General features: G+C 39.0%; 1 protein-coding gene across 1 annotated transcript in view; it reads left to right on the top strand.

Moving 5' to 3' along the window:
• Nucleotides 1-11,237, top strand: part of LOC149065101 (uncharacterized) — a 117,376-nt gene extending 106,139 nt beyond the window's left edge. The window contains exons 2-4 of the mRNA XM_089254293.1: nucleotides 10,541-10,625; nucleotides 10,762-10,838; nucleotides 11,103-11,237. Coding sequence (XP_089110419.1) covers nucleotides 10,541-10,625; nucleotides 10,762-10,838; nucleotides 11,103-11,237 — 297 coding nt within the window. The remainder of the gene's footprint in view (nucleotides 1-10,540; nucleotides 10,626-10,761; nucleotides 10,839-11,102) is intronic.
• Nucleotides 11,238-13,665: the final 2,428 nt, after the last annotated feature.

Raw genomic sequence — 13,665 nt, forward strand, 5'->3', positions numbered from 1 at the left:
GCGCAATGCCACGCCATGGTGAATATTTGCAACATCATTGGGACCTCAGAGGCTCCTTTTTTTGGCAAATGAAACATATTGGCGTGTTCTTCCAGAACAGAAAAGCACCGGTTAGCCAATATTGAATACAAAGGAAAATTGCTTGTTTTATTGAAATATGCAGTAGCGGGGGAAAAAAAGACACAAACACAATTCTAATAAAAAAGTCATGTTCAAAGACGAAAATTATGTAAATATCCAAGAATAATTAGAATCAACTTTCATAAATTCGGAAGTTTGTCATTTATTAATCACATCGATCCCGATGCTAATTACGATCCTAATTATTAGTTAACTAATTAGTCATTAAAATTCGTTAAAATGAGTAAAATTGCGATTTTTTTAATTTTCATAAATTTGAGAGATTGTCATTCATCAATCACAACGATCCTGATGCTAATTAAAATCATAATTAGTTAATTAATTAGTCATTGAAATACGTGAAAATTAGTAAAATTGTGAATTTCCTGATATTTATAAATTTGCCATCCTGATGCTAATTGAAATCATAATCGATTAACTAATTAGTCATTCAAATTCGTGAAAATTAGTAGAATTGCGAATTTAGTAGCATGTGTATCATGGGCCGTATGTCATAAGAATATTCGTAATTGATAGTCATGAAAAAAAAAATTCTGTAGCCATTGGGGATTGGGGTCGGTACCGGGGGGGGGGGGGATTGAGACAACATTATCTATAGCGTGAAGCTCGTGACGTTACAAGCTTCACGCGTAGGCCTTCTGCTGTAGACTAGATGGTGTCGGCTGAGGCTACTTGAGCCTCTAATAAATTTTGGCTGACTCTCCTCAATAACTTATGAAAAACAATGCAACGCACTACTCCACCTCCTCCCCTCCTGTGAAAGGGCCTGAATTCCGTACATATCGTACATATGAAATGACTGGAAAAATTCAGCCGCCCCCTCCCCCCGACGTGTTTCCCCATATGTAGGCGCCTTTCACTGTAGCAACGTAAACGTATCCGGATAAAGCATCCATTCATGAAACGCTTGTTTAACTTGAAGTTTCAGTTCTTCTGTCTGCAGCGCTACGCACCATGTTCTATACTTAAATGCTGCTCTAAATCACTGCCCGAGAGCGTCAATTGTATCGGTGGATTTCATCATAATGAGATCTGACGCTATAATTTTGCAAAAGTGTATAAACTAGTTATGCTGCTATTATGTTTCTAACGTGGTGCAAGGTACGCGAGAATTTTCCCAGGAAGCCTATGATGCCTCTTGAGACAGCTCGTGTAATCTTCTCTAGCACGACATCAGCTGTTGTTGAGCGAGAAATGGTGTTCCGAAGATGGAAGTTGCGATTTCCTCCTTCCAAAGGTGTTGACGCAAGCGGTACCATCAAGTGATATGACATGCCCAATATATAGGAGCGAATCACATCGTCGTTTTCTGGGAATTTCGCTGGTAATTGATAAGCGCTTTTAAATATGTGTGAAAACACATTTTTTTTTTCTATGGTTCGGTTTATTTTTCCTCCTCGACAGAAAAAAATTAGAATTAATTCTGATACCCTGATAATGCAGGAGAAAGGGAGAAACTAAAACAAAAAATACACACGAGGCTATTTAAAATGGTACCACAACGAAATATTCCGACGCAACTCACCTGTTCGGGGATGGAACGTCATCGAATTATCTACAAAAGCTTCGCTTTTAACAATGGGAGACAATTTCAACAATGATAGGGAAATAAATTCTAACTTCATTTCTAAACTGTCAACAATGAGCACTCTCTATCAGTCCTTAACAATGGATGCAATGGGTTCGGACATTATAAAAAAGAATGTTGTGGTGCGAATTCTTTGTATATGCGATGTCTGGGTGAGAAGGATTCCTTCTTCCACGAAAGGCCTAAAACAAATTAGGTTCGTGTCAGCCTATCGTGATCGTTAGTATGACAGTGTACGGAGGTTTCGGGCTTGCCCTTAGAATTTGGCTTGGCTATTTTCTGAGTGAGCTGAGTGAACGGCAGGCATATACCGGTCACTCCTTTCAGGGTTTTCTCTTAATATGCGAGATTAGGAGAAGCGATCGGCAACTTGTCGATCGTGATCGGAAATCGTAACGGATTCTGGTCGATCGCGAAACAATCACATAGAATTTGACTTTTGTTTTCAGTACATTTGAATTTATAATTTCTATTAGGTGTATGAAGTAACGCGAAGTTATGGGCTTTAGGAATTCACGATGTTGGTAAATGGTCGTGGGTGAGAAAATTCACTAATCCGTTGCATTTTTAAAAGAATTATAAAATTTTTATGGTGTAATCCGCGCGCGGGCTTAAGGCCGGGATTACGCTATTAAGTTTTATGAAAAATATTTTATAAAAGTTGAAAAATTCAACCAATAGGTTGCAACCGGTGATCTTATTGGTTGAATTTTTACGTTTTATCAAAGAGCTTTTACAAAACTTTTATAGTGTAATACCGGCCTTACACTATAAAAGTTCTTTGTCAAAGATTATTTATAAAATAAAAAATAAGTTTGACAAAAAAATTTGTTAGTGTAATGGGCAAATGTTTTTTGTTGCGCGTCCATCAATTCAATTCAATTCAATGAATAGGTAATTAATATTTCCGTCTGACAACAGCGCTTTGTTCCCGAATGATCTAAGAAATATTGCTGCTTTTCGGAGAAAGTTACAGGGTGGAGAAATCGTTTATGCACCTGTTAAAAATGACGACGATCATCGTCACAGACATGATTGTCATTAGTCTACATATTGCGTTACTGATCAGTGATTCTTCAGTCATTCACTATCCGTGTTTGCTCTCCCATCAAAAAATTAGCCTTTCTGTAGAGTCCTTCCTCTCTAAGAAGCGACTTTTTCCTATATTCTGCATCAGAAATGGTACAAACGTCAGCACATTTCAAGCTCGGAGCTATATTGCAAGTATTCACGTGCTTTATTTACGCATCGCAAGCAGAAAATGTAATTTTTTATTTCTCATTATTTACTGTTATTTTCGTTTTGTTTGATATATTAGTTCATTCTGTTCTTTGCGATACCTCATATATTGTATCTATTTCTACTTTCTACTATTTTATTTTTAAACGTAAAGTTAGGAAAGTTATTTCATAAATGAAGTTGGCAGATTTTGTGTTTTTCGTTATCGTTTTATGCATTTAACAAGGATTGTTAAATGCTTGTGTTTGTTTTTGGTTATTCTGGTGAAAAAATGATTTCTGTCGTTTTCAGGTTTGGTGTGTCAGGTTTCACGTGTATAGGTTTGGCAATTAGAGAAATTATATTTACAGTATTTTCTTTATTCCACATACGTTTTTGAACATGTAAAAATATCATCAAAACAAATACATGAAAAAGGGGGAATTTATTTCAAAGTTGAAATGATAAAGAAAGAAAACTTTTTTTACTGAATTTTTACCCATCAGAGTGCAAAGAACCCTTCAAAAGAAAGCACCTTGAATTTTCACTTTGTAACATAGTGGTATGGTGGAATGGTATATGGTACCATAGTGGAATGGTATGTCCACCATGCAGCAGTCTGTCGGTGGAATAAGGCAATGGGACCAGGCAGCTCCCCCTTCTCTCACCCTACATATGTTCTCTAATAAAGGTGTATTCAGGCACATCCGTCGCAGCAACGATAGTCCCGACTCGAACGGTCTAGTTGCCTCTGGTAGCCTTTTCCTTCAGACTCATGAAGCGCCGACCCGTCAGTCTGATTGCCGTCAAGTTGCGGGTTTCTTTGCGAGGGAATTTTTGACGAATCGGACGGTGTCGTGCCCCGTGCGGCCAGGATGGATATCGTCGTGCGCTGAGCGACCAAATCCTTCTCCATTCTTTAATGGGACAAATCCTTTCTTTTGTGATATCTTGGTGAATAGAGTAATCTTTCGATTAGATTTCCTTTCTTCCTTTGTTTGAAACTTCCCTCTTATCACCAATATAGGTGAAACTATACGAATACAGTTCATTTATACGACCTTCTTGAATATCTCCTTTATGGGATTTCTCCCATTTATACGACGCATAGTGGGGTATTTTACCCGAAAACCTGGCCAAAATTATATTTACACTGAGGGAAGGTCTCGGCAAATAATCTTGCATTCCGCAATTATTTTTACATTTTCAGTGCACTATTTTGAGCTGATATGTCGACTAATCTGTCGTTGAAATACGAAAAGATATAATTTTGCGGAATAAATTCGGGGCCGTTCAAGTATTACGTAAGCAAATCAAAAATTTATTTTTTAATGCAAAAAAAAATATTTTTCAATTGAAATTTCGGAAGAAAATACCTTTATATGTTATTACAATCAATTTCTGTTAATTTCAATGTTATTTGAAGGCTATGAACGCAAAATTTATCTTAATAAATTCATTGCGACCTACCCTCTAAGCCATACAATGATAAATCGCATAAAGGCCCTTGGCCCGCGGAGCAAATATGGCCCCGGGGGGTTATCTGATGCGGCCTGCCCTCTTCAAACCTAATTTTGTGAAAAAAATGAACTAAGCGGCACATTTACAGATCGCTCAAGTGTCCCGTGGTACAATTCCAGAACACTTAAGCGATTCGTGACACATTTAGAGATCCCTTGAGTGAGATGTGACTTAGTTTTAGAGCCCTTAAGTGTGCCACAGTGCGGTTCTACATCACTCATGTTACCCGCGGCACATTCTCATATTATTTAAGTGATCGGCGGCATATAATTACGGATGACTTGAGTGATGCGTGGCACAGTTCCAGAGCACTTCGCGGCCCGGACACATTTCCAGATCACTTGGATCCGCGAAAAAATTTAGAGATCACTACAGTGGCTCTGTAGGGCACTTATCAGTGAGGGAATGCCACTTCAAGTGCCCACAAACTATCGAAAGGTTTTTTTCGTTTTTGGCGCACCGAGTAAGATGCTATTAAAAATATTTCATATTTTCGTAATATATATATGATTTCGGATAAAAACGACTTCATCAGTGGGGTAACATAATAACGAATAAAATTTGCTACAAATTGTACTAGCAGGACCAAAAAAAAAACTGTCGCTATAGGCGGGATGACGTTAAACGTGGTCAACGTTATACTGAAGTCTTACTGTATAATTTTACTCCCAAGATATTTCGTATACATCACCACCCTAAAATACAGCGGCTCTGTATTTTAGGGTGATAGAAATTGTAGGAGATAGAAATTTAGGGTGATTTAGAATTGATAATAAATACCCTGTTCCTGTATTTATTATCAATTGGAATCAATCAAGTTTTCCTCTTGATGAACTAAATTAGTTCATACGAGTTGAATTGTATAAAAAAGATTCTATAAATAAACTAAGAAAAAGATGTTTTGCTTTCCATCACATACTGAACTAAATGTTACATAATGTCTATAGCATATGGATTACAGCAGAAATAGAATAGCAATTCAATTATAATACCACAACATGAGGGATGGCCCTTTCTTGTGGAAGTGAACAATAGAAAAGGAATTTTTGGTCGCACAGGGCACGACGATATTTATCTTGGTCGCACAGGGCACGTAAGGGGCCGTTCAAGTATTACGTAAGCAAATTTTTAGCCATTTTTGACCCCCTTGCAAGCAAAAGTCAGCAAAACGCTGACTCCCTCCGCACTTGTCAGCAAATTTTCGTCATCAGCTCTGCCCCTCTGAATCCTAACTCATATTTTCATAAAGGGTGGTTGATGACGTAAACATCATCCAAACCCCCCCCCCCTTGTCGTCAAAAGTCAGCAAATCGGAACACCCCCCCCCCATCGATGATGACGTAATACTTGAACGGCCCCTAACCAATCGGACGACTGCCTGAGTGCTCTGTTTTCCGAATTTTAAGTGAAATATATGTTTTAGATTTTTTCTCACTCCTATGCTCACTAACTTGCTAATTCACTACTTCTGTGCTCACTAACTTGCTAATTCCCTACTTCTGTAAACACTTGCTCGCTGTAATGCTCATTTGCACATTTAGTTCCTCAATCGCCACTACTATGCTCACTTATTTGTTCCATCGTCATTTCTTTGCTCCCTGGCTCACTAACTTGCTAATTCACTATTTCTGCTCTTACTTGCTCAATGATTTGCTCATTCAAATGAGACATTAATTGACCAAATCAGTGAGCAGATGACCACAGGAATGAGTGAATGAGAAAATTGGTGAGCGAGTGGGCATGAGAGAGAGAATGATTGAATGAGCTCATCTCTGATGAAGTGATCATAGGAAGGATCAAGTGATCATGAAAGTGAGCGAAGGGCAAGTGAGCACAGAAGTAGTGAATAAGCAAGTTGATGAGCAAGTGAGAACACATGAATAAGTGAATGAATAAATCAGTGAGCAAGAGAGCACAGAAGTAGCGAACGATCAAGTTAGTGAGCAAGTGAGCATAGGAATGAGTGAATGACAAATCAGTGAGCAAAAGAAAGAGTCTATGACAAATCAGTGAGCAAGTGAAAACTGAAGTGAGTGAATGAGCAAGCAAAAAGCAAGTAAGCATAGACGTTTTCGTTGATCAAATAAATGAGCAAGTGAGCACAGAAGTAGTGAATGAATAAGTTACTGAGCAAGTGAGCACAGAAGTGGTGAGTAAGTTACTGAGCAAGTGAGCACAGAAGTAGTGAGAGTAAGTTACTGAGCAAGTGAGCACAGAAGTAGTGAATGAGTAAGTTACTGAGCAAGTGAGCATAGGAATGAACATATAGCAAATCAGTGAACAAGACAAATCAGAAGTAGTATATGAGCAAGTGAACATAGGCATGAGTGAATGACAAATCAATGAGCAAGTGAGCAGTGAAGTGAGTGAATGAGAAAATCAGTGAGAATGGAAGCTTAAGAGTGCTGATTGTGCATCTAAGTGAGCGAGTGAACAAGTGAAGTCACACAAGAAGTCACAATTGACCAAATAAGTTAACAAGCGAGCATGGAAGTAGTGAATGAGAAAGTTATCATACAAGTGAGCATAGGAATGAAAGAATGAATTGACAAATCAATTAGCAAGGATGCATAAGAGAATAAGTGAACAAGTTAGTGAGCAAATGAACATAATAATGGGCGAATAAGTAAATCAGTGAAGTAGTGAGCATAGGAGTAGCAATTGAGCAAATAAGTTTGCAAGTGAACACAGCAGTAGTGAATGAGCATGTTGGTGTACAAGTAGGAATAGAAATGAGTGAATGAGAAAATCTATGAGCAATTGAGCATAGGGGTGGCGATTAAGCAATTAAGTGAGCAAGTGAGAACAGAAGTGAGTAAGTTATCACGTTTGTGAGCAAGTGAACATAGGAATAATAGAATGAGCAAATCGGTGAGCAAGTGACAAGGAGTGAGCGAATGAGCATGCAAGTTAGTGAGGAAGCGATTGTAGGAGTAGTGAATTAGCAAGTTAGTGAGGAAGCGATTGTAGGAGTAGTAAATGAGCAAGTGAGCGGAGGCGTGAGTGGATGAGCAAATCAGTGAACAAGTGATCGTAGGAGTGGGGATTGAGCAAATAAGTGAGGAAGTTAACCTCTTCGCGTACAAGAGCCTGGCGATAAATTTGAATGACCTATATTAGACGTGTTGCCGATGAATGTGGTAGCCGCGTACCACGTTAAAGGAAGGAAGAAAGGGTATGAAAGGTAAAAAGAAATAAGGGTGGGAAGGAACAGTACAGAGTAATTGTATAATGAAAGTATTTGCCTTGCTTTTTCCCCCTCAGCTACACTAACTTGCTTTGTAGGTTTTTTTTTACTTCTTCTCTTCCTCACTTCTATTTTCAGTATATAATAGAAGGATTACATTATATGTTGGGGGGGGGAATGCCGTGAGAAGGAGGAGGGGGAAAAACTGAGGGGAACCGCCACCATCGTTATCAGTTGATCGCTTTCTTGTTGAGAGGATGGTGAGAGAACGGGGGGGGAGGGGGGGAAAGCACACTCAACTCTTGTTTCATGTGGTTATAGTAACCCTTCGCGATCACGGAAAAAGTGGTTGAAGAAATGGATGAATTGAATTTGTTCTTGTCGTCCCCTACATTGAGGGATCTCGACCCGGGGTTAGGAGGAGAGCGAGAGAGTAAATTCACGACTCTTCAAGCGCGACATGTTGGTCGTCCAACCTCCAGCAATACCTCTCTCTCGCTAAAGCCTCGTGTATTCACAAACCAAGATGGTGAAGACCTCTGCTATTGGTCGAAGGCAATCGCCTGATTTCTGTTAGGGGTTTCATTGGCCCAGAGGCACAATGTGTGTGTCTGCAGAGTTGTGATGATGTTATGTAATACGTACTTATTCGGTGCTCAAGTGCGTCTTAGAAATACCTGGTGAGGGAAAGGAGAGCACACGTGTTGCATCCCATGTATGTATGTATGTATGATGTGTGGTTTGCGGTTTCTCGATGGGAAGGCGAGAGGGGGAGAGTGTGTGTAAGATGCAATCGTAACACTTTCTTGTTGAGAGGATGGTGAGAGAACGGGGGGGGGGAGGGGGGAAAGCACACTCAACTCTTGTTTCATGTGGTTATAGTAACCCTTCGCGATCACGGAAAAAGTGGTTGAAGAAATGGATGAATTGAATTTGTTCTTCTGGCGTTTGGACGCAATATTACGTCCCTGATCGTAAAGAGGTTAAATCCCATTGATTTGCTCATGATCCAAACGGTAATTTGCGTGGCAGTGACCGACACTGCACTGATGTGTGTGAATAGCCCGCTTTGTAACGGGTCGGATGCATCGGCGTCTCAACAATGATGTTACGTCGACGGCACTGATGTGTGTGAATTTACCCTTATCAAGAGACAATTGTGGGTGGCGACTTTAAAGCACAATTTCATGGCAATTAAGAAAAAGGGAGCCACCGCTTATATCCTAAGGGCTAGGAGCACTGGGCTCAGGCCCGTCATTTGGGAGCCGTGCCCCTCCCCCCGGTTTTGAAAATACACTAAAACTGGTATGTATATATATATATATATATATACACATACACAAATATATATATATGCGTGCATTGAGTACATGTTGTTTGCCCCCCCCCCCACCCCCGGAAAAAGTTTAAATGACGGCCCTGAGACTGGACTGCAATCAAAAGTCCTTTATGAATCAGACAAATTCAAAAAAGTGTGTGAAAGGTCATCTTGTTAAGCAACTAGTGACCTCGTTTCTCATCCCAAATCAGCAAACTTTCACTCGTCATGATTTAGAGACAACAGTGCTTGCTCCGAGAAAATCCTGTTCATGAGGTGCAAAGCAGCTGTGTACAATTTTCTGTGGTGTTTCACCTTGTTGTGGGATGTTTCGACCCTCTAAGCAGCATATAAGAAAGCTTCTAGACTTAATAGAGAAAGCGCATGAAAATCATTAGCCCAATCACCGTTAATTGAAATCACAGATTTTCAAATCAAAACATTGCTTTTGGATGACACCAGGGGCAGATTTATGGTTTTGTCACCTGGGAGGAAGAGGGGGGGAGGAAAGCGCTACAGAAATTTTGAAGCTTGTTTCCCCATCTTCCCCTTCCTAGTTTAATTTTCTCTGAACCACTCATTCCTCATGTTTAATGCCTTTAGATATAGCCCATTGGGACTAGGGACTTACAAATGAAACTCTTTCTAATTACTGTATATTTCTTACTAAAAATGCTTAAATGACATTTCAGCATCAATATAATAAAAGTTTCAGGTCTTTCAGTTTAAAAAAATGTGTGTTTCCGCAAGCTTGGCGATTTTTCTAGACACCAAAAAGCACCAAACTGAAATGGTCAGTTTTTCGGGTTTTTTCGTCTCCTGCATCTCAAATTTCAATGAAAAGCATCAATTTTTTCTTACTTTGCTCTGTAGGAATATATCAATGATTCGTAATATGCATTTTGTATTATGAGAAACCAATAATAAGAAAAATATATATATAAACCTCTTTCTGTGGCATAAATTAGCAAATTATTCATCATTTTCAATTTTCGTTCCCAAAATTATCATGAAAATAAAATCACACAGTAGCATCGATACTACAAATTATTGATTTATGCCTACAGAGCAAAATAATATTAAGAAAATGATGCTTTTCAGTGAAATTTAAGGCGCAGGGGACAAAAAAATCACCAAAAAATGGCCATTCAAGTTTGGCACCTTTTGGTGCTTAAATAAGTCGCCAAGCTTATTGAAACGCACATCTTTTAAACTAAGAGACCTTATTATATTGATACTGAAGTGCCATTAAAGCATTTCAACAAGAAATTTACAGTAATAAGCAATTTTCATTAAAACATATCTTGTTCCCTTAAGGGAAGAAAATATCAGACATCTGTAGTGTATTAGTTACTGCATTCACCCGATAGGCAAAGGGACGGTGGTTCGATTCTCCGCAGAGGTATATGAATCATTTCTCCGGAAAATTTATCGCCGCTTTGTATCCAGTAATTAATATATTGTACGAGTAATTGAAAATGGCGTCGTTTCTCTGAGTAGAGTATGTTTGCTCGAAGTCTATCCTAGTCAAGTGTCATGTTGGTGGTAAATATGTTGATTTTCTTAGATTCAAGAAGCTCCGAACGCATCTACGCTGGGCTTATCCATTGGCGAACCACGCATCTCGAGATACGAACACGTTCAGGAACTACGTAAGAGCACGTTATCACTTCTGAAGCGTGATATTAATCAAATTTTTGTGTTAAGTGAAATCCGAGTTTTCGTTTCACTTTCAGATGATTGTGTCTTTTTGAAGCAATGCATGAATTCATTTCGTTGCTATTGCAGGACCGTTTTGCCCTTGTCGCCGACGAGAGGACGTCATCGGTGGAGAACCAGCTGCTCGAGGGATGTTCCCTTTTGCGGTAAGGCTGTGCTTCTTTCCCAAGATTTTTAGCAATAATTGACGAATCAAAATTTCTCTCAGTTATTATTCTATTGATATTTTGAATCATGTGTGGCGTGGCCAAACGAAAAGGTGAGTTCTGAATATCTCATCGTCGATATCAGTGTAAGCTATAAACTGTCGAGCGGTAACTTCCATGTTGGTTGACGGGCATTATATTGAATTTTGTAACGACGATAAAATTTGTGACAGTGAATCACTCTGCAAATTTCATTCTCACCAGGTATACGTAGAAATCCATCAAGTACCAGGGACAGCACCGAAAAATTATACTGGAAATTTCGGTTGTACTGGGACATTAGTCACGGACAGACACGTGTTGACGGCTGCTCATTGTCATAGAAATTATGATGTATAAAGAGGGAGGCGGAGCTCAAAAGAGGATTCGTGAGCGAAAAAAAAGGTTGGGAACACTGGCTTAGAAGAACGTGAAATACTTTTATGAGAATAAAACAGAGCAGTCTATTCGATTTTTTGACCACCGCTGAACAATGTTCAGAAAATCGAAGCCGCTCGTCAATAACAAAGCCCAGATCGGTGATTCTAGTTGCATCCAGAATAATAACACTATTCAACTCGTAAGTGTAACGTGGGTTGTTCGAACCAAAATGAGCAATAATGCACTTCGCAACGATAACCGTCATGCTCCATTCATTTTCCCATGCTGCAATCCTGTTTAAGAGTATCTGGAGCAACTCACTATCGTTTGTATTCTCGCGCATCCCCATTAGCTTCACGTCATCTGCAAATTTGTTAATAACTCCATCGATACCCTTTTAGGCACCCAGTTTAGGGACCGATGCAGGGCACCGGTGTGTAGGCGCCTATCTGTAGGACCGGTTGTTGAGCTCCATTATTAAATATAATAACAATCAGAAGGTTTTAAATAATACATGTTTAATTTGGTAAGGACACATAAAAATGAAAGACATCACATAACAATGGTTGCTTGCCGACTGCGAAGAAAAACATTCGATTTTTTTATCGCAACTTGCGTTGCTAGGTAACAAATATTCGCACCAGAAAATTGCGAAGTGCGACGTCATTATTTTTCCGCAATCGGTAAAAGTTCAAGTAGAGGTCGCTACACCCCGATAGAGTTTATGGATAAAAAGTGAAAAAGTATGGGTTAAAGGACACTTTCTTGAGTGACTCCACTTTTCACACCAGTTCAATCAGAAAATTCCCCGTTCATCAAAACCCGTTGTGACCTATATCTCAACCACATTTCCATCCAACTCGGCAAGTTGTCCCCAATCCATGTAAACGCTTCAAGAGTTTACAATTTATACCCGATCGAATGCCTTCTTGAAATCAAGATAAACTACGTCACGTTCTTACGATTTCCCAAAGATTTAGTCACGTGATCATAGAAGCAAAGGAGTTTGGTTACACAGGACTTCCTCTTCCTGAACCCATGGTAGTTTTCCGGAAGTACGTTATTCTTGTCAATCACTTCAGCAATTGCTTTTTAATAGTAATTTTCAAAATTTTCGAAACGGAGCTTGTCAAACTCACTATACGATAATTTGACGCGGTTTCTCTACTTTTTAAATATCGGAACTACATTAACAGGCTTCCAATCAACTGGAACGATATCCTCAGCTATTCCATTCCTGAAATCTGTATAACTGGCCCCAGCAGTTCGTTTGCTCATTCTCTAAGAACCCTAGGATAAATATCATCTGGTCCTGGTACTTTGCTTGCTCATAAATTTTTTAGATATTTTAATACTTCATCTTCTACCTGAATATCGTAGAGGACTTAATACCCCATCACATATCCGTACTTTGGATATAACCTTGTCCATAAAAAATTGGCGCCAGAAAGTTATTGAAAGCACTACACATGCCTACATTGCTCTCTACCATAGATCTATTGAGCAGGGGCCAACTGTCCCCCCCTACATCCATTGTTGACATACCTGAAAAATCATTTTGTGATATTTGATATGCACGTAGGCCTAAATATTTTATATTATTTTGGGATAATTCTAGAATAAAATGAAAGAAATAATTCCGGAACATATTGATAAAAACTCGGAATTAATAAATAAATTATTCCAGAAATTATGAAAATTCAGAGACTTATTCATTTGTTTATTTTATTTCATTTATGCAATATTGTTGGTCCAAGGCCTATACAAGAGGACGTTGTAGATTACACATATGCTTTGAAACATTTGACAAGAAATCGGAGATCGTGATGGAGTTAACAGTAGTAGAGGGGAGCTTGTTCCATTCAACTATGGAATTGGGAAAGAAACTGAATTTAAAACAATCTGTAGAGGCAAAAATAGGTTTTAATTTTTTGGGGTGGTCAAGTCAATTGGAAACATAGGAAGGCTTAGTGAGAATACCGGACGTAACGAAATTTAAATGACCATGAGTAATTTTGTAAAGCATGGCTAGGCGGGAGATAAGTCGGTTAGTAGCGAGTGGGTGGAGAGTTTAAGTTCGAAAACTGAACTAAAAGATGTCCAGCAATCGTGAATAAAGCGGGCGGATTTATTTTGGATAGATTCAAGTTTGTCAATGTTTACTAAAGGTGTGGGGGTCCCAGGCCTCAGCTGCATAAGAAAGAACGGGAGAAATATAATTTTGGTAGCAGAGAAATCGGACGTCAGCGTAGAATGTTTGAGGTTGCGGCGAAGAGGAAACAAAGTTTGTTGAGACATTTCTGGTAGGCAATAATCGATATGATTATTTCAACGGAGAGAGATCAGCCGAGATTATGACTCCCGGATATTTAAATTGAGAAACTTGGGGTATGGTTACGTTATTGAT

This window comes from Pholcus phalangioides, unplaced genomic scaffold (assembly GCF_987345545.1).
Source record: "Pholcus phalangioides strain wild (caught in Gottingen) unplaced genomic scaffold, Ppha-v1.0 ptg000041l_1, whole genome shotgun sequence".
Classification (NCBI taxonomy): domain Eukaryota; kingdom Metazoa; phylum Arthropoda; class Arachnida; order Araneae; family Pholcidae; genus Pholcus; species Pholcus phalangioides.